The sequence below is a fragment of the Setaria italica genome, chromosome IV (assembly GCF_000263155.2).
Source record: "Setaria italica strain Yugu1 chromosome IV, Setaria_italica_v2.0, whole genome shotgun sequence".
Classification (NCBI taxonomy): domain Eukaryota; kingdom Viridiplantae; phylum Streptophyta; class Magnoliopsida; order Poales; family Poaceae; genus Setaria; species Setaria italica.
The window spans coordinates 37,463,019-37,484,501 of NC_028453.1; the positions used below are offsets into that span (position 1 = coordinate 37,463,019).

A 21,483-nucleotide genomic window follows, 5' to 3' on the forward strand; every position below is an offset into this window, starting at 1 on the left:
ATTATTTTGTGTCGATTGTCTGTCCTGGTTGGTAAATTGACCTGAATGCCCCTAAGGCTGATACTCCTGCTTTTTTTTTGTGACGTTGAGGTACATAACGTAAGAATGCCCTATAACTTTTTTGCTTCTGTAACAGGAGCCATGTCAATATGTATATTTGCTATTTGCTTCAATGCATATTTCAGAGATGGTTAAAATGCCTGTTGGACTGGTGAACCAGAAACATTCAGGGGTGTCCGGCGGCGGGAGGAGCGGCGGCCAGGCGGCGGCCAGGCGGCGGGGACCTCCGGCGGCGGGGCGGCGGCCAGGCGGTGGGGGCGTCCGGCGGCGGGGCGGCGGCCAGGCAGCAGTACAGTCCGGCGGCGGGGCGGCGTCCAGGCGTCGGTGGTGGAGCCGGATCCAGGGGGGTGGGGCGTTGACCGGCGGAGGTGGCGCCCAGGCGGGGGCGGAGGGTGCGTCCGGCGCCGGGGCCGGCGGGGGCGGCGCCCAGGCGTCCGGCGGCGCGGGCGTCCGGCGGCCGGCGGCCCGCGGCGGGAGCCTGGCAGGGGCGGCCGCCGGAGGTAGGGACGCGGCCCGGCCGACCCCAGGGGCGGCGCCGGGATCTGCAGGGGGGCGGCGGCGGGATCTGGAGCGGCGGCGGCGGGAGGAGCGGCGGCGGTCGCCTGGAGGTCGAGGGTACCAGGGGAAAATTTCTCCGCTTGCCCCAGAAGCGTGGTCTGACCCGCGTGGGAGATAAGCGGAGTGCTAGTTGTATTTCAGATTCTCCAATAAGCGGCTTACGTGACAAGCGGAAAATAAGCAAGGTGTTTGGGTGGGTTTATCGCTTATTTTCACCAATAAGCGGGAAATAAGCGACTCCAAACAGGGCCTAAGAATAGCCTTAGCCAAGCCAAGGGGCTCCTACCAGCATCTGCTGGGGAGGCCCTGCGTCTGCGCGCTGTTCCAGTGCAGCTGTCGCGGCTCGTCGATCGGATGCGACATCACCATGGGGGTCATCTGTGCAGCCGCCGGCTCGGCGGCGACGCTGCTCGTGACCTACATCCACAAGCTCCGCCGCCGCGCCAACGCTGCCAACAACCCCGCGCCGCCCCCGGCCTTCGGCGTCCCACAGCCACCGCCACCGTACCACTACCACCCATGAAGCAAGTTAGCCGCCGCGATCATGGCTTGTGACTTGGTGTTTCCGTTGGTAGAATGTAACCTGAGTTGATGCTTCATGCCGACACAAAGCATATAACCTTAGCCTATCTCAGTCAATAGATTGATTACGCGTGATTATTTCCGCTATCAATAATCTTTATCTTTATCTTTACCTAATATTAAAGCAAGCAACTAATCCTTCGTGTTTTCTGCCAGGTTAGTTTAGTTTTTCGTCCGTCCGATGCTACTTATCAGTTTTTTCGGTCCGTCGGTACGTGCTCAGACGCAGGGAATTACCGATACGGAGCCGACCTCGAGGCTCGAACGTCGCCGCTGCAATCGAGCCCTTGGCGCGCACGCCAAGGAGCGTCGCCGGGGCCCGTCTAGCATGCCGAACCCAATCCGCGAGTGCTCGGCGGCTCCGTTCCAGCCCTCCCGCGCCGTCGCTCCGCTGCCCTGGCGCACTCGCCGTCCGCGTGTTGTCCAAAGCAAGGCAGGTAAGCACCGTCCATCTTCAGCCTCGGACCTTGCTGCTCTGTTGCCGCACGGCGTCGTCCCTGGTCGAGCGGCCGTGGTGTGCCCAGCATGTCTGAGTCTGACGTTAATTTGTTCTGTGCTCCTTCTATGCTACAAAATGTGTTGATCTGATGTGATTTGCTTGCTCGGTGGTGTTAGCTCTGCTTGCTGCTGCAGTGCTGCTTCGTGGTCAGCAGTGCTACTGCATGCACTTTGGTTGTTCGATGAAATGCCTGTTCAAGTTAATTATTACTTTGGCAATTGTGCTGGCATATGCTAGCTGCAGGTAGTTTATAATTAGATGATGTGGCCTTCTTTGAACAAACAAATTGTGTGATTTTTTTATGACCCTTTTAACTGTTAAAATAACAACCATTCAGATATATAGGCTATAACAGTAATGCAACCATTCAAAATATAGAGATGAATCTTATGGGGTGGATAGGCAAATAGAGATATAGAGAGTCTGACTTGGTGAGTACATGCTGGACATGGTGTAAGAGAGACAAAGATGGAAAACCAGATACACATTGAACTCTAGCGCCAAGTATTTTGACACCTTCTTTGACTTGATGAGGGCATCAAATGAACGAAGTGAGTACCAATTACATTGAATCATCCTTCGCCTGCATGCTTTACTTGTGAAAAAAATTCAATAGAGAATATCCTCTCGCTTGAGTCTTTCTGCATCCCACAAAATGCTAGGAAAATCATCGGCATCGGTGTGCCACGTCAGCAACGTCAATTTTCTAATTAAAGACAATGGCTAAGAAACACGATGGGTTTATGATTTTCTAGAGCTTTCCCGCTCATTTAGATAGATATTCTAGATAATATTGATATTCAATTTACATTTCTGCGATACAATTGATCAATCGCGAGCTGTTTTTCTTGTAGATGGCTTCTTTGAAATAATCTGAGGACCCTCCGTTGATAAACCTAAACGGGACCCACCAGCATAGACGGTGACAACATTAGAAATGGCAATGGGTCCATGACAATTGACATTGAGCTACCACCTACTCACAGATCCTAAAGAACATAAAAGTCAGCTAGCAAGAAAGAAATAGGTATGCACAAATGTCTCACCATCAAAAGGATGAATTACTAAAAAATGGCACCTCAATTACTAAAAAAACATGCCATTTTTCATTGGTTTGTTTTATCAATCTTATATCCAATCTTGCTCAAGAAAATTAATATTATTTAGGCCCGAATTCCTAATATTATTGAAGTCTATTTTGATAATAATTAATATGGATATAAATCAAGTCATCCTTGAGGTTTTGGTCATGTTTGCTGGGCAATGGGTAGGCAAGAATTTTTTTCCCCTCCCGTTACAACGCACGGGTATATTTGCAGGCATAGTTGGTAGTAGAATGGTAAGTTTAACACGGTCAGCATACTCATGTCTTAGAATACACAGCAGACAAAGTTCTGACTTCTGAGCATAAGAGAACAACAAGTCTGGTCGGCTAGATTAAGATGATGACAAGTAGTTCTTGGATGATAGAGTAGGCTAATAAGTAACGCGGCTGTGCACAGCTGCGATTATTGTTTGATGGGCCATGTGGTCGTAGGCTTACGCCCTGTTTGATACAAACTCCTAAAGTTTAGTAGTGTACTAAAGTTTAGGACCCTTAAATTGCTAGTTCTAACAGGGCTGTTTGGATGGACTACTAATCTTTAGGATCTTAGAGGGAAAATATCATTTTTACCCCTCAATTACTCCTCTAAACTACCCCTACACTGTTCACGTCATTAATGCATGCGAGGACAATAGGGAAAGGGGGACTTAGGGACCACTTTTAGGAGAAATAGGATCCATTATGACCCCTTGGCCCTCCTAATGAGAGGTTGGGGCTTCTCTGTCTCCTTTGCATGTCTCCATCCATGTCTCTGCACACGTGGATGCCATCCGTTCACTTCTTGGGCCCTTTAATTTTTCCTCAGCCCACGACAACAGAAAACGGAGTCAGGAAACGAAGGGTTAGGGAGAATGGCCCCACGTGCGCTTGTTTCTTTGGCCCCACTAACGTAATTACGAGGGTTAGGGAGAATTAATGGAGGGAAAAGCTGCCTAATTTTGAAGAAAATGGCGCCAATTACAGCGGGTGCAGTTTTTATCGGCCGCCAAGCTAACAACACTAAAAACACAAAAAGATAATTATCAGATTTCCATCTTCCTCATCTCCCACACAACAACAATGGCATCTCAGTCAAATCACATTACACCTATCAACGAAGACAACTACTTGGATCGGGCACCGCCATTACTTCCACAAGTACTAAGCATGGCCATGCCGCCGGTTGCAGGTACCACATCCTCGCCAAATTTCTGTAGGATCAACATTCCTTCTGGTCATACGGAATGAATAGAGTTAGAAAATGTAAGTCATACTGTACCTATGTAAATATGTTTGCATATTCTGCATGATTTCTAACTTGGTACGTATGTAATCTCTACAAACCCGAACAGGATTCTGGTAAATTTGATTTTGCTACTCGAGTAGAAAATTCTCTAGAAGACAGGATACCAAAGGTTGGTATGAAATTCTGCACTGAGGAAGAAGCCTATAACTTTTACAATGCTTACGCCAGATACAAGGGTTTCAGCATCCGAAGGAGTAGTTCACACAATGTTAAAAATACTACAACAATAAAGAACAGAACCTTTTGTTGTTCTCGTGCAGGTATCAAATTAAATCTTTTTTATAATAGTTTCTTCATGGTTTAGGATAGAACATCAATTTAATCAAATTTTTTATTTATCAATAGGTATTCGGGGTCCTGATAAAAGAGAAGAAAATTCCAAGTACAGTAGGCCTGAGACACGATGCATGTGTCAAGCACGCATGAAGATAAGTCTCACGGATGGGTTGTACTACATCTATGAATTTGAGCCTGAGCATAACCATATTCTTGCTACTGTCATCCAAGCCCAGTACTTAAGATCTCAAAGGAGAATAACTACAGCACAGATTGCCAGTGTCGAAGCTGCTAAAGCGGTTGGGGTTTCAAATAAAGCCACTTTTGATCTCATGGCAAAAGAAGCCGGTGGAAATGAGAATCTTGGATTTACGCGTGAAGATATGAAAAATAAATTATATTCAAAGAGATCAATGAAGGTAAAACAAGGAGACACGGGAGGAGTGTTGGAATATTTGGAGAAGAAAGCATCAGAAGATGGGAAGTTTTTCCATTCCTTTCAGGTTGACGATGATGACTTGATAACGAATATTTTTTGGGCTGATTCTAAAATGGTTTCAGACTATGAAATTTATGGTGATGTCGTTTGCTTTGACACAACATACAGAAAGCTAAATGATGGGCGTCCATTCGGTTTGCTAGTTGGAGTGAACAATCATAAGAAAACTACTATTTTTGGTGCTGCACTTTTGTATGACGAAACTGCTGAAAGTTTTGTGTGGCTTTTCAAAACTTTTTTTAGCTGTTATGTCAGGCAAGAAGCCAAAGACCATTTTAACTGATGAAGATGTAGCAATGGCAAAAGCAATCAAGCTAGTGCTACCAGAGAGTCATCACAGGATTTGTATTTGGCATATGAACCAGAATGCATACAAGCACCTTTCTGGAGTTGTGGAAGAACATAAGAAGTTCAATACAGATTTTCAAAACTGTATTTATGATCAAGAGGATGAGAAGGATTTTATAAACGTGTGGAACAATTTGCTAGATAAGTATAAGCTACAAGAAAATAAATGGCTCGAAAGATTATTTGATAAAAGGGAGCAATGGGCCTTAGCATATGGACGAAATACATTTTCTGCTGATATGGTTAGCACTCAAAGAAGTGAAAGCATGAATAATGAATTGAAGGGATATATTAGTGTCAAATATGATATACTTACTTTTTTTGAGCACTTTGACAGGTTGGTGGGAGATAAAAGATATGAAGAGGTAAAATATGATTTCAAAGCAACACAAAGTACACCAAAGTTGAAAGCAGACCTAACAATACTAAGGCATGCAGCAAAAATTTATACCCCAGCAGTATTCAAGCTAGTACAAGAACAAGTTATGCAAACACTAAACTGCGATCTATTCTATTCTGGTGATATTGATGCTGAAAAGGTGTACAAAATAAAGGTTTATGGTAAGAAAAATGAGCATGTCGTAAAGTTTTCTGCACTTGAAGGTCATGTGAAGTGTAGCTGCAAAAAGTTCGAATTTGCTGGAATCTTATGCTGCCATGCATTGAAGATACTTGATATTAACAATATAAAAAAAATTCCTGAACAGTACATACTCAACAGATGGACAATTGATGCAAAAGTGGTTCATATAAAGAGCAACCCTGAGATACATGAAGATCCCAAAATAAAGCTATCCAAACGCAGAAAAGAGTTGTATAGAATATTCCTTCAGTTAGCTAACCGAGCTGCAGAATCCGATGAAACATACTCTATTGCTGTGAACAGTGCAGAGAAATTAGCAGAGGATGTGGAGAAAAGCTTGAAAAATAGAGGCGATACAGATACGGGTAGTTCATCTCAGCCGCAAGGTTTGCACTGGAATACTACTTATCTTAACCCCACATATGCCACACAATTTATTTGTTTTTGTAATTTTTTTTAAAAAATGACTTTTGCAGCTACACTACAACTAGACCAGGCTATAAAACCAAAAGGTGTCAAGGTTAAGGAGAAGGCAATCCATGGATCTGATAAACCAATTGGTGGATTTGAGAAGGCAACATAAAAGAGAAAAAAGAATAAGAATGACCCAAACAAAAGGTGTCAAGGTTAAGGAGAAGGCAATCCATGGATCTGACAAACCAATTGGTGGATTTGAGAAGGCAACACAAAAGAGAAAAAAGAATAAGAATGACCCAAAGACATCTGGTTCTGCATCTGGTTTTGAGAAGGCAACACGAAAGAGGAAAAAGACCAACAATGACTCAAAGGCATCTAGCTCAGCAATGGAATCAGATATTGTGACACATTTGCGACCACAAGCCATATTGGTATAAGATTTCAACATTATTTACTATTACTATTATTAAGACTAGTCACATATTCAGTAGTGATATTCAAATCCTTTTTCTTGGTTTGAACACGGCCACTTAGGGACTAGTACAGATCAACATCACATACAGACACCAGGCTACTATCAAGGCTACTATCCTGTTGGAAATGCTTTTACGCATCCATCCTTCGGTTCTTTCTTTGGGACCCCTGATCATGGTCAACATACACAGCAAGAAAATACCACTCAATCATTTGTTACAAATCCCTACAATAATATGTTTTCCCATTTTAATTGAACTATTGAAAGCCACATCCTTTTAGGCCACATCCTTTTAGGAGAATGGATGTGTTCTGTGCACTATCTATCGAATCCTTTGTATCAAACAATTTATCTTACCTAGGAACTATATTTTCTGTATTTTGTAAAAAACAATTAATATAATTTCATTTCTGTTCACAAACTAATCAACTGATTGCAAGTATCACACTGAAGTGGTAAAGTGCATATTCCTCACGAAAAAAGGGGGAAGGCACAAGACAACTAACCAGACTAGATTTGTCAGGGGGAAGATTCTTTGCTCCGACAAGAGGACCTTGAAGGATACACCATCACCATCGTATTCACAACACCTGCTGTCACACCCTCCCAGCTCGATGTCCCACCATGGTGACCTTGACTGGACGCAATGACGAGGAAACCGCAAAATAGAAATCCTCACGATCCTAATCGAGATCTTGCAGCAAGAATCGAGGTTGTAGCCACCCAAATCGAAATCCTACAGCCGGAATCGAGATCCTGCCCACCCAAATCGAAATCAGCAATAATCGAGATTCCGCAGACCAAATCAGCTCCCTACCACCGTGCTTTACCTTGTTGTTCCACCAATCGAACTTCTTGCTATTGGATGTAAAGTCCCGCTGAGATCGAGCTCTTCGATTTGTGCAGCAGCTAGGCGGACCAGCTTGGAGGAGAGAAGGGGAAAGGATAGAACAGAGGACGGAGCGGCGACAGACTAAATGACGGTTCCGTTTCCTGGTGCCGTGCGATAACGATGGAAAATTAGTGGACCTGCCTCCTGGAGGGGAAGCCAATAGGTGGTCTCCACGTGTGGAGGGACACATACGGAGACATGCAAATGAGACAGAGAAGCCGCAGCCCTAATGAGAATGGCCCTTCTAAAATTTAGGAGTGCACTTTTAGGACCCATATTTGAATGCACAAGTTCTAAAAGTGTTCTAAAAGTGAACTCCTAATCTTTAGGAGGGTGTATCCAAACAGGACCTTAATTGTGGATGCCTTGATGGTGGCTCCATCGCGTGGATCTGCAGAATATCCTTTGAAAATGGAAACCCAGAGAGAAGAAGTGATGTGGATGAAGAAACAGGCATTTGTTTGTGAAGTTGTTTATTTTTTTCCTCCAGAAAAGCAACTGTAACATTTTCATGGAATCCAAGGTAGGGTTCCGAGGTTTCGGGAGAGGGGGACACATCCATGGATTCTTCCGAGGTTAGAGGGGGCCTAGAAGCAAGGGTAGCCGGCGGAGGAGGCAGCCTGGTGACATCCAGTGGGCGGTGCTGAGGGAAAAGAAAAATAGAGTGGTTAGGATTTGGAGAGAGCGGTCGTAGTATCCCTGGCCCGGACACTATTGAACAAGGGCGAGCGTTGCGTATCCAAACGAGGGCGCATAGAGAAGACAATATGTGAAAGAAGAAGCACCGGAGCACTCCGATCTCGTATCAACGGTTTGCTTGAAAAACGAAAAAAATGGGTCCGTAATTTAGTACCTCCAACGCCAACAAGATCTGTACTAGCACACCTGGATCGTGCACTTTATTTAGATAATAAAAATATTTTCGGCTTCATCCCTTTAACGAAAGGAAATAATTCCACACATTATTATACGTAGTAGACCAACACTACACGCACCGCTGCATAATGTTTAAACAGAGTATCTAAAATATCAAAAGACAATTAATACATAAACTAGACGTCCATCCATGGGATCGTGCACTTGATTATTATAATAATAAGATATCCATATCAGAAGTAACAAGTATATACGATAGACTATGTGGAATATAGGTAGAGCTTTTCAAGGGAAAGAAGCTAGAAGAAACAAGAGTCAGAGGATTGCACATTACTCCATATTATTGAGCTGGAAACCTTAAAATTTAAAAAACATCACAAATAATGGAAACGTACTCTGCCTTTGCGCAAACAATGATCCAGTCTACGTTCGTGGCCCCATAGAAGAATCGCCCATTGACGATGGGGTCACGGCGTAGGCATTCCGATTCATCTCCAACTTGGGCAGGTTCCGTGTCACCAATGGCGGAGCTAGGATTTTAGATTAGGATGGTCCAACTAAATATAAAATTTTTAACACCATAAATCTACCATTGCAATGCCAATCTAAAATTCCGAAATTGAACCTGTTCTCCTATTCCAGTGTTTGCCATGGACGGATGGTGCAAGCCTGCAGCCGCACAGGGGGCCAGGGGCACGGATGTGCGGTACTTGTGCCCCTTCTCCGGTCTCCATCTGTGGCAGTGCGCTGCACGTAGCCATCAGCAACGGCAAGGCAGTGCCTACTGCCTACTACCTAGGGCTTAGTGGAGAGAGTCAGGGGCTATTTGAGAGCAAGGAGTACGTAGAGGGGGAGACAAATAGAAACAAGGGCAAGACGTACCGCCTACCGGCCGGTGTAAGCTGCTGCTCGCCGCCGGCCGCCCACCTGCCGCAACCATCCGCGGCTCGCACCATGCGCAACGGCAGGCCACGAAAGGGGCGAGCGAGGGCGACAGACGACTCTTTCCGCGTGTGGGCAATGCAACGAATCGAGGAACAACGCAGACAGAAGAGATGCAGGCCGAAATACGTGAGGCGTTGTGGGCTTTGGGCCAAAATTCTAGCCGTTTTGGTCGACGAGCTGAATGTTGCCGATGGACGCAGCGCTTTTGACGTCCGTTGGCAGGTACCCACTTCCCATTGGCGTTGGCTTCGTTATGGGTGCTGACACGACGCCGCCAAACGTTACGCCGACTGCTTTGTCTGCAAAGCCTCCGGTGAAGAGCGATCTAGGGAAACGGCCGATCAGTTGGGGTTCCCGATCGAGCCCGCAGTGCACGAGCCAGTCACCTGATGTGCCATTCTGTACATGTAATAAGGATCATGTCTCTGTCAGTATATACTTATACATATACATGTATGTAAAGTATGATGAGCAAGCGAAACCGCACTCTGGCAAGAACGTACGAGAAGTAACGCACCTTGATGATTTTAAGGTTGAGATTTCGCTTGACTCCGTTGGGAGATGATACGTGGTCGATGACATCTCCAGGAGTGATGGCTGCACCTTTTTCAGGCTGAAAACCATTGCACTTCATGTTGAGGCAGCCTGTGCTTTGGAACCCATCATTCTGCGGTGACATTAGACTAGCTATTAGAGGAGAAACACTCCCATGTTGAAACTTAAAACAAATACATTTTTTTAAAAAAAAAAACTTAAAACAAACATGCTAGGTAGCTACTGCTATCGGTTCGCGTTGTGGATTCAGAAAAAAAAACAAAAAAGAAACTCACGGTCCACTTGGCATAGAAATGGGTCTTGGAATCACCGTACAGGTCGGGTAAAACCTACGAGAGCAACGGGAGTGTCAGCCAATTTCCTGAAATTGCAGATATATAGGTTATATATATATACTTAAATCCCAACCAATCATAATGTTTTTCAGGCTAGATGGTGCGCCATCTCCTTCGTCTGAAATCCAAACCGCTGCCGCACTCCCTTGTCCTTGCGCCAGCGGGAAGCCATAGACGTCCATTGTTCCGATGAACCCGTAATAACCATTTGGTGCCATTGCGGCACCATGATATGCAAACTAATTAAGTTATGACGAGTAACAATTAATTAATAACATCTATTCAGAAACAAAAAGATTAAATAATGTTCTGTGCTCTATCACAAATTCACAATGCGCCGTAGCTATCCTACATTACTGTCTCCACCAAAAACAAGAATAGCCTCCATGAGGAAGTGAAAAAGGGGTCGATGATGCACCAAGCACATAGCGGATCGGAAGAACTCACGCAGACGATATTGGCGTCAGAAGAAGAATCCTGGTGAGGTGAGACGTGGTCGATCAAGCCAGGAATCGAACTTGTTCCATTGATGGGCGCATGGGACTTTTGTTTGACCTCCTCACCTGTTGGATGGCTCCGAGATCCATCGGCACCATGGGCTAGAAGCAGCACGAACAGAGCCACAGCAACCAGAAGGATACCCATCTCACTTTGTATCAGATTTGCACAGCATGAAAAGTATACTACGCGTTACGGCATGCATCTAGCAACGCGCATAGCTAGGTCACCATATATACACTCCAACTTGAGACATTTTAACGATATACAGGGAAGATCTTGATATCCTCATGATTTTCTTCATTAACTAGTACAAAGATTATGTGGATTCCCTACTGCTTATCTTTCTTTAATCTGGCATGGATATGTGTGCATTTGTCCGGTATAGAGCGGTTGGGCCTCTTAAGTCTGTGAATTGTAATTAAGCACATGATACTATTCGGATACGAGTCCAATTATGTGATATACGATGATATGATGCACCATTTCCGTAAGAAAAACATTGATACGGTGATACATATGCCTTGGCAACATACTCTGCCGGGCGCCGTCCCAAAACCAGAAGGTAAGTTGTTTAGTTTTGTCGTCTTAGAAAGGGGCGGCCATTTAAGAGCAACTTAGCCTAGCACCCGAGTCGGCCCATGTAAAAGGAGCCCATAATAGAAGACACATGTCAGGCAGCCCACGACCGAACCTAACGGTCAGACAGACAAACCTACCAGCTCGCCAACGTGCTCCCTCCGCACCTGCTCCTTGCATTCTCCACACCCTGCCTGACACTGACAGAAGAACCACAGCGCCGCCCGTTCGCCGCCATTCTTCCAGCCGCGTCCATCGATGGCGAGCAACGCCATCATCCAGGCCAAGCTGGTGTGTGCACACAACACGCGCACGCATGCGCCTCCCGTCCTGCGGCGTTGCTCGCAGGGCTCCGCCATGGCCAGCCGTGCAGTTGCCGACTTGCAGCGCATCTTCGTTCGTCTGACCGTTCATGGCTTCGCAGGTGCTCCTCGGGGACCTGGGCGCCGGGAAGACGAGCATCGTCGTCCGGTTCGCCAAGGGACTGTACTACGAGTGCCAGGAGTCGACGATCGGAGCCGCCTTCTTCTCGCAGGTGATGTCGCTGGACGAGGCCACCGTGAAGCTCGACATCTGGGACACCGCCGGCCAGGAGCGCTACCACAGCCTCGCGCCCATGTACTACCGCGGCGCCGCCGCCGCGGTCGTCGTCTTCGACATCACCAGCACGGTTAGTTTACTGACTGACCTCTCATATTCAGATCGCCATGATCGATTTGCAAACCGTCCTGCTTCGTACCCTGCAGGACTCGTACATGCGGGCGAAGAGATGGGTCGACGAGATTCAGAGACAAGGCACATGCTATTTTATTACATTTCATCTCATCATTTCGTTTCCAGTGTTGCTTCTTTCAAGTTTTCTTCTATGCAATGCTACATTTCACATGCTGATCAAAATTAAAGCAGGGAATCCACATCTGGTGATGGCATTAGTTGGCAACAAGGTTGATTTGGAAGAAAGGAGGCAGGTTGGGACACAGGTAAGCACAACTGTCTCATGTATCAAGCCTGCTGCAACGGCAGGCAGGAATCCTCATGTTGCTGCATCTGTTCTGCGATCCTGATGCCTGCAGGAAGCCATGGACTACGCGGAAGCAAACGGCCTCCTCTTCACCGAGACGTCGGCCAAGACGGCGCAGAACGTCAGCGAGCTGTTCCACGAGCTCGGCAAGTGCTCTGTCCGTCTCAGCTTCAGTTTTCTGAATTGTTATCTGTTGATCGATCGCATGATTGCTTAGGGTGTAAACGTTTTTGTGCATTGACAGCTGAAAGACTGGTGGAGTTGCGGCCTAGTCGTCCAGCCGGAATGATCCTCCACGACGGCAGGCACCGCCACGGCAACGGCGGCGGCAGGTGGCGCTTCTGCTGCTCCGGCTGACACCGTATTTGTTGCATGAATCGTCAAATCCATCACAAAAACATTAGGAACGAAGTATTATTCTGTAGATGCTGTATTATTCTGCCTTTGCGATGTTACGAACCTTCACATCTGTGTAAGAATGTAACTAGGAAAATCATGCTCTCCACATTAGTGGTATACAAATACAATTATGCCGATGACATGATTTTTGGTGGTCACTAACAAAATCCTTGTGTTTGATCAGAAAAAAAAAAGTCTATAGTTTTACGTGGAAAGAAAGCACAGGATTCTGCATCAGTTAGGGTTTAATATCCAGTACAAGTGGTAGAAAGAAGTTATACAAAATTTGCTGTATCAGCCTATGAACAAAGAATAACTATCAACAATCATCTGTGGTCTATAATTTAAGCTCTACACATGCAAGGTGTGAGGGGATTCTCCCAAAGGTCATAGTGTGGGAAGGTGGGCTCAGGGAGGCCGGTTCGCGTCTGATGGGTGATCATCACGTCCTCCACGAAAGTCGCCCATGGCATGTAAGGGTCGCCAAAGAACTTGGACATGAGGCCCTTGTCTGGCTTGATAGACTTGAGACGGTGGCGCCCCATATAGCGGCGGTAGCCGATGATAAGCTTGGCGAAATTGCCACCGTGGGTCATGACAAACACGTCTGACTTCAGGCATACCAGGAAGTCCAGCGCAGCAAGGCTGGTTACATGCTTCTTGAAAGGCTCCATCTCCTCCTTGCTTGCAAGATCTTCTTTGCTAACCTGCATTTATCAAAGGATTGCTCAGTTGCTTCTTAAGCAGCATGATCAGTTATTTCTTGGGCAGCTTCTATAAACTCCATAAATCTACAATGCTAATGTTTAAGATTAGTTATCTCAATTATATGTATTGCTTTGGATACTTCTTTGCATTCTGTGTTCCTGTCTATATTTTAAAATATCAAAGACAAGATACAAGGGGCCTGCGTAAACTTCAAAGGCACCTACCAGATTGGGGAACATATTCCTCAGGGGTGCCATCCTTGTGTTTCCACCGTACACCTGCCCTGATGCAACGTAAATCTGAGTTTCCTTTGTATACCCCATCGCACGCAAAATAATTCCAATTTCCCCAGGTTCGAGTGGGCAGCGGCCTTCTTTTCTCTTCTCTAGTGCTAACGGCCATAGGTGTGATCCATTCTGCACACAAGTACAAGTGAACAGAATATATTCAAATAGTGCACACCACCGTTAATATTTTTAAGAATTATGTCAGCGTCTGGCATTAAAAAAAACTGAAAATTCACATCACCTTGTACCGCCTTGGCCACTGTTTCTGTCTATAAGTAGCCATCATAGCTTTCTCCTCTCTAGTTCCAGCAAAATCACAAAAAGAAAGACCCACCATGCCCTTCTCAAATCGCAGATGAAGAGCCCTTTGAAAGCAAGTGTGATTGAATATGTGATATCAATTTGTCAATTGCAAGCAAGACAAATAGAAGACAGCGGACCAAGCTTACATGTACGGGTTTAAATTGCCTGTTCGGTTCCTCATCCTTGTTGCTAGTTTGTCAGCCATTTCTTCAATGTCAGGTAGAAACTTCAAAGCATGATAATTAACTCGACACCTGAGCCGGTTAATATCCATTGGAACATTATCATACCTGAAATGGCATGCTTAAACATAATTAGCACATCTATAGATGCAACCATAGGGTAAAAAATGTCTCAACTATATTGTCATCTTGATGCCATGCTACACTTACCCTAACCTATCAACAAATGGCTTGATGGACATTATCTTTTTCTCTTTGATCCTTGGAAGCACATTGTCAACATAAAATTGTGCTGAAGCGTACTTTGGGATATTTTTTACAGTGCGCCTGTTACAACAAACATACGGAACTTTAGAGGCGAGAGTTGAAAACACAATCTCTAGCTGTGTCAGTGCTGTATAAGGATAATAACTCTTGCAAAACCAAAAGTGAACGATGCAATTGTGTATATGACTAGGCAACTAGGTTGCAAGTGTGGCTATACAAAGCAAGCAGCAGCAGTTGTCCAGTCAGGTTGCCCTTCAGGTTCATCAGTTCATGTGATCATCAAAAAAGAAAAGGAGCCTATTTTCAGGTTTGTGTAATCAAGGTATAATAATACCCTCACTAACAATAGTGCTTATTTTGAGATGACAAAGGGTAATATCGACAATAACAGTATCAATCCTATGTGTAACTTTTAGCACAAGGGATAGCTGAAACTGAAGCAACTAACTTTATACTGGTGAAAAGCTCCTCCTTTTCTGTGAACCAGTCAGGAATATCTCGAACAATGCGCACATCATCCTTCAAATAATTTATAAAATGATCTACATCAAAGATATCTTCAAATTTCCTGCACAAAAAGATAAAAGTTCTCAACTACTGAAGGAATCATGAAAACGGTAATGTAAGAAAAAAGGGTGACCATAAGTTGTTTAGAGAAAAAACGGTAAAAGTTCATCACTTACGTTTGATCTTTCCATATTTGATCCTGCTTTAGCACCGGCAGTATAAGCGTGGCATTCATTATCTTAGCAATTGCAACAGCATTACATATCTGTAAATGAATCCAATTTTCCAAACAAATTAGTAATGATGCAATTCTACTAAGACAATGTGCAGATTTCACTAGAAAAGGTAATGCTATATAAGAAGCTAACAAAATTAGCTGGCAACAAAATGACGATTTTCCAAAATTATACTATTAAGCACAAATACCATATAAAGAATTACAAAATCAAATAGATTAGGTACATCAAGATTTTCCTTTGTAAGCCTAAGAATGTGGTGTGGAATAACTCATGTGTTCACAAGACTACTACTTAAAGGGCATAAATTCTGAGAAGGGCACATACGTACAGCTATACGTTGCTGGTTTAATCCACCCTCAGCATGAATAAATATAAACCCAGAGGTTTCATTCTCTGACACAAGATCTGCAAAATAGAGGAGATCAAACTGGTAGTTGTCAGGACCATGACTTCAAGCGAATTTTGCCATGTCAGGCCTTGCAAAGTGAAAACACTTTCCCAATAGGGCATGTACAGTGAAGGTACTTAGACATGGTGCTTATAGGTAACTAAACCGGCTATTTTTTGCCACACCGTACGCACCGAGTGCTTATAAGGTGGATAAGGTGTTTAAGTTTGCCCTCGGTGCTTAAAGTGTGCTAACAAGGTGGTTAAGCCTATTTAACCTTGAATTTGCATTGGGGGATTAATGTCTGTACATGCACGCGCGAGAGTGGTGCATCGACTAATGAAAAACTATCATAGTATCATGACCTGCAGTCCACGTTACTAACAACGAATCAAAGTGATCACTACAGCAAAGAGCAAACTAGGGATGCAACTAAAGCAGTCAACCAATTACCATATGCTTTTTCAATTGGGACACTCAGTTTATGTACTTGCCTGAGATCTCGTCGCTACGACGCTCAGCACACGGCTTCCAGGAAGTGGCTGCTGCACGAGGATTCTCCCACAGAGAGTCCCGATCGCTCACCTGCAGCGTAATACCAAGCCAAACAAAACAACAATTCAGGTCCCAATCACATTGACAGGCCCCCTAATGCATCGCTCAAATGAACACCTCATTACCCGGGGGCAGTGGAGCCGAATCCCCTCCTTGTGGCACAGGTACGGCGCGTTCTAGGGTCCAGCACCGACACGAGCGTAAGTAGCAAGCAGGAGATCTCCATGAACGTAATTGAGATGCAGTGATCAAGGAATCGAGAACTCACGAGGCGTGACCAGACGGAAGGGGCGGAGAAGAGCGCGGCGAGGGCGAAGCAGGCGATTGCGGCGACCAGGATCCGGTAGGAGGTGGAGGCGACGGGCGACCTGGGGTCCTCGAGCGCGAGGAGGGAGCGGACGGGGGACGGGAGGGACCACCTCTGGTGGGGGCGGAGCCCGTCCTTGCTGCCGCCGACGCGGGGGGAGGCGACCAGGGGGGACGAGGCCGACGCGGCCTCGGCGTCGCGCTTGGACGGGGAGCTGGAGGCGCGGGTCGCCGCCGCCGCAGCCGTGGCGTGCCGCAGCTCGGCCATGGCGCGGCCGCCCCCGCCCCCGCCGCCCGGCGTCCGTGCGGGGTTTTCTCCCCGCTTCTTCCGCGGCGGCGCGCGGGGGTTTCACGGTTGCGGAGGCGACGGCAGCGAACTGTTCGGATCTCCCGAGTGAAGTGAGGCGAGGTCGGGGGGACTGTACCCGGAACCGGTTTTCCAGCTGCGTTCACTACTGTTCAGTGTTCACAGTTCAGGGGCTTCAAGTTACTTTCATCAAAAGTGAAATTTTCAACAACAAAAAAAAGAACTGATTCATGAAAAATTATGATTTCAAATAGATACTTTACAAACATTTAATCTCTTCATCGTAAGTTAAAAGGTTTTAGAAGTCATTTAACCAACTTCAACGGATTTGGTAGTTGTCAATTAGAGCTCAAATAGAGATTCAACAACACATACAAGCATAATTTAGTTGTTGGCTCGGTAAACGTTACTCCCTCCGATTCCAAATTATAGGTCGTTTGGTTTTTCTACATGCATAGATATTATTATGCATCTGTATATCTAAGTGTATAATAAAGTCTATGAATTAAAAAAGTAAAACAACCTATAATTTGGAACGGAGGGAGTACTAGCAATGCAACCTCTCCTGTAGCACGATATGATTTTAATCTAAACAAGCACAAAGACAGTTCACGTCGGGTCAATGCAAATCGGAGAGTGGTTGTTGAGCCCCTGACTATTCGCAAGCATTTCACGAAACAAACAGTTCACGAGAGGAGTGGAGCACTCCGAATTGCTCCACTAATTCCTATGGTAATATGTGGTATAACTGCTACTCTACTCTTTAAGTCTTAACATTCCATCACAACCGGTAAAACAAAAAGTCGAGAACTATATTACACTTGAAGATTAGGATAATCACCGTACTCAGTTAGCTACAGTTAGGATCAACGAGAGCTACGACTGCTACAAATCTTGCAATGTCTGATTCCACAGTTTTTTCCTCACGATCAATACTCTTTCATCACCCGACGAGAGTGCATCTTTCTTAGCTTTCACCTCAAATGTCCAGTCATCCCACCTTAGCGCTGGTAAAAGCTTCTTGATGTAGTTTATGACAGCGGCTTTGTCTCTGATGATCGCATAACCTTGAGGCCTAAGGATGCGGTCCATCTCAATCAGCAGATCCTCCAGGCTACACCCCTGCTTCTCTATCTCAGAGAATAGAAGCCAGGCGTGAAGGAGGTCGTAGGTGCGCGGGTATGTCGAGAATGATTCACACCTTCAGTTAAAAAGAACCACAAATAATGAATTTAGAAGCAGATGTTGAAGCATTTGAGTATGGATATACACAGAATAATGCACAAAACACTTGTCAGCCATAAGTTAACCATGGAAGTCATTACAAATGGAGAGAAACAATGGAATGGAGCACCTGGATCAGATCTGGAGATAGGCTCAGGTTTTTCAGTTTTGTGTAATCATAATAGCAATTTAGGGAAATTTTCTTATGGAGAGAACTACTGCACGGCTTCCCCAATCATGAATTCATGATGAGCCATGACTTATTACCATCTACACCATCTTCCAAAATATGACAACTGGACTACCTGAATTTCTGAAACCGTGTCTATAACTGCCAGTTATCCTGTCCCATACAAGTGGAGTGGAGCCAATCTGCCACCATCTACTAGTTGCATGGCTGAGTGAGTTCCACAGAATTACACGCAATTGCATCTTAGAAACCAAACAATTTATCACAACTTCTGCGCATAACAATGAGCTTATACAGACAATCGCTAAAAAGCAACTTGAACATCTGTACTTTCTAGTTAATTAAAGTTAGACGACAAACCAAAAAAATTATTCTAACAATTGTAGGCATGCAAAATTGACCTTGAAACAATTATATAAATGGATGGGAGTAGAAAAAAGTTCTTACCAGTTATGGATAGTCCCCATTAAACCGCGATCATATATAACCTTTAGTTTTCCAGATTCCGTGAAAGGAACTACATTCATTACCCAGACATCCTTTTTCCTCAGAGATGCTGCAAATCCACCAAGGTTGGCGCTCATATCCATAACATTTCTAAAGGGATCCTTTTGTATCTCAGATTTCATGTGCTTCCAGTACTGAGTTACTCTAGAATGCCAAATCTCCTGCAAGCGATATTTCAATGTCAAAAAGATCACCATCAGAAAGATGTGTGTGCTTATATTGCAAAATCATGCCGTTACTCACATTGTCTTCAGAAAAATTGTTTGAACTGATCCCAAGCTCTTCAAGGCGAGGTGGTGGTGCTGTGAGCCTTTGTGGCCAGGGAAGCAATTCACTGCCTTTAACCTTGTTAACTCCTAGTTAGGCAAAAGATCATGCCAAATCAGAATGTCAGTGTGCTAAACCAAAAGGGAGGCAACACATGATTGATACCTGAGCTATTTAGTACAGAAGTATAGAACAATACTGAATTTACAATTTCCCAAGGAAAACATGCAAGGTGAATTCGTTGATCAATAGTTCCAGAACCGTAAGAACATGCATACCGGAACTCAATCCAAATACGCAATATAGTGCTATAACTCATAGACTACATATGTCGGTTCAGCAAGGAAGACGTACAATTATTCTAGCAAATCACACAACATGTCATTTAGTTAATAGTAAAATATTGGAACAATTTAAAGTAAAGCATTTAACACGTGATTTACTTTTCCCAATAACAAATTAGTGTGGAAATAGTAAAAGAGTTGAGGCACCGCTGTCAACTTAAAAGAGGGAGTAATCTTTGAGGTCTACAATGACACAACTAAGGGGGACTGTTTGAGCCTATTGGTGCATGAATGGGCAGCCCAGGGGTTATGGCACCATGTATTTTCTTCGCATATAATCCATATAGAATTCAAACTCCACCAGACTATAAGAGGCAGCATAAAAGATTAAGGCATTCGGTCACTTGTCCCAGATTCTTAGTCTGATCTGGGAGAAGGAATGGTTGTGGTCACCTAATTCCTAGCAGTGGCACTAATGTAATCTCTTATCTTTGGTCTCTCTTTGGACATAAAACTCTCTTCTTAATGAAATGACAAAATCAAGGCATTTGATGATCTCAAGGAAAATCAAGGAACTGTGCTTACTCTTAGAGTATGGAGTTAGGCATGCTTTCATGGGTACATTCCAAGCAGCATCTGGATCATCATCACGTTCGCACATGGGAGGACGTGTTCCAGGCTCTCTCCTCATATAGCATCCATTGGCCAATGGCTTGGCCCATATCACCGTCTGGTTCTTCTTAGATGCAACCCGCCAACACATTCTTCGAGCAAGATCGCTCATCCGTCTCCATATCTTCCTGTTGAAGGGATCCTGAGCATAGGCCTCCGGTGACGAATACACAAAATATCCCCCAGGCCTTAACACCCTATCAACTTCCAGCAACAATATCCCGTTCCTCTGAAGCCAGTCGATCCGACAACGAGAGCAATGTGCCATCTCGAACGAGCGGCTTGGGTATGGCAGCCTCCTTGTGCCCAGCACGCCAAGGGTTGCTGGGATCCCTCTCTCAAGGGCAAACTGAATTTGGTTTTCATGCACATCATTGGGAGCAAGAGACATTGCAAGTACATCGTGCGAAAGAAGGTAAGCCCCGAAGCTGGCAACACCACAGCCGACATCAAGCACATTCCTAACATTCCCTCCATTGTTAAGCTTGCCATTTGGAAAATTCAGCATCTACCACCATATGAAAAAAAAGAAAAGAAAAACCATTGATCCCATTAGCCTAAGATAGCCACCATGTGCAGTCGACTAACTGAAGGAAGTTGAATATCTCAAACCTGCGCAAGGTGCACAATATACTTGTCAGCGCCAGTGTGGAAGTGGGTGCCCCCACCAGGGAAGTTGATCTTATCACCGTTGACGACCATCCACCGCTGGTCTGACTTCTCAGCGGCAAGGTGCGGGTGAGGTATGTTGGCTTTCCACACCTCGTCCCTGCTCCTTGGCCACCTGATGGGCACCTAAGTAATCATCACGCACATCACATCAGCATGAGCACAACAGTCAACGCTCAACAGACAAGTGCACGCATTGGTGCAATACACGGTGGTGTCTCTTACCTGATAGCCGTCGGGCGGTGGGATGAGGCAGTTGAGGCGGCGCGGCGCGGGCGGGCAGTGGCGCTCGTAGTGCTCCATGAGGGAGAGGTTGAGCCGGAGCCGGAGCTGGTAGTGGAGAGCGCGGTCCAAGCACGGGATCAGCTCCGAGTGCGTTGCGTCGCACACCTGAACGAAGCCCTCAGCAGTCAGTACACGCACGGCGTGGGTCAGCAAAGCAGGGGCCGGCCATCACGACTCCACTAACGATCGAAGCAGAAAGCACGGGGGTAAGACGACAGGCGCACCGGGATGGAGGGGAGGACGAGGTCGGCCGGGAGCGCCTCCGTCGCCCGGGCCCGGAACCCGAGCCGGCGGAGGGGGAGGCGAGGGTGGGCGCTGCCGCTGCGGATGGAGGGAGCGAAGGCGGCGCCGTAGAAGAGGCAGAGGAGGGCCACCGCGACGACGGCCGCCGCGAGGAGGGACGCAAACGCGCGCCGGCCCAGCGCGCCACCCCCGCGTCCGCCTCCCCGGCCCTGCGGCTGCGATGGCGGCTTCATCGCCCTCCCACTCCCCGCGCGGCGTGTGTCCTCCCTCTTTACCGGCCGCACGGCGTCGGCATGAGTGATGTCG

At 45.8% G+C, this 21,483-nt stretch overlaps 3 protein-coding genes and 1 long non-coding RNA gene across 4 annotated transcripts; 2 read left to right on the forward strand and 2 right to left on the reverse strand.

The window, feature by feature from the left end:
- Positions 1-468: 468 nt before the first annotated feature.
- Positions 469-5,089, forward strand: LOC105914253. Its single transcript, XR_002677305.1, has 3 exons — positions 469-4,046; positions 4,136-4,349; positions 4,435-5,089. It is a non-coding gene; the product is annotated as an uncharacterized LOC105914253 (long non-coding RNA).
- A 6,536-nt stretch (positions 5,090-11,625) lies between these two features.
- Positions 11,626-12,822, forward strand: LOC101760136 (ras-related protein RHN1). Its single transcript, XM_004966220.2, has 6 exons — positions 11,626-11,658; positions 11,792-12,037; positions 12,114-12,162; positions 12,274-12,347; positions 12,441-12,534; positions 12,633-12,822. The coding sequence occupies exons 1-6, from the start codon at positions 11,626-11,628 to the stop codon at positions 12,743-12,745; spliced, it is 609 nt and encodes a 202-aa protein (XP_004966277.1). The 3' UTR covers positions 12,746-12,822.
- Positions 12,823-12,989: 167 nt separating this feature from the next.
- On the reverse strand, positions 12,990-16,940 carry LOC101759729 (uncharacterized protein At1g04910). Its single transcript, XM_012845654.2, has 11 exons — positions 16,492-16,940; positions 16,349-16,399; positions 16,163-16,253; positions 15,609-15,685; positions 15,218-15,306; positions 14,983-15,102; positions 14,478-14,594; positions 14,232-14,375; positions 14,024-14,147; positions 13,720-13,911; positions 12,990-13,494 (listed from the first exon to the last, which is right to left on the reverse strand). Exons 1-11 carry the CDS (start codon positions 16,795-16,797, stop codon positions 13,132-13,134), a joined length of 1,674 nt encoding a protein of 557 aa, XP_012701108.1. The 5' UTR covers positions 16,798-16,940; the 3' UTR covers positions 12,990-13,131.
- A 515-nt stretch (positions 16,941-17,455) lies between these two features.
- On the reverse strand, positions 17,456-21,483 carry LOC105914318 (probable methyltransferase PMT9). Its single transcript, XM_012845653.2, has 7 exons — positions 21,159-21,483; positions 20,875-21,039; positions 20,593-20,775; positions 19,894-20,488; positions 19,001-19,113; positions 18,698-18,918; positions 17,456-18,037 (listed from the first exon to the last, which is right to left on the reverse strand). Exons 1-7 carry the CDS (start codon positions 21,408-21,410, stop codon positions 17,722-17,724), a joined length of 1,845 nt encoding a protein of 614 aa, XP_012701107.1. The 5' UTR covers positions 21,411-21,483; the 3' UTR covers positions 17,456-17,721.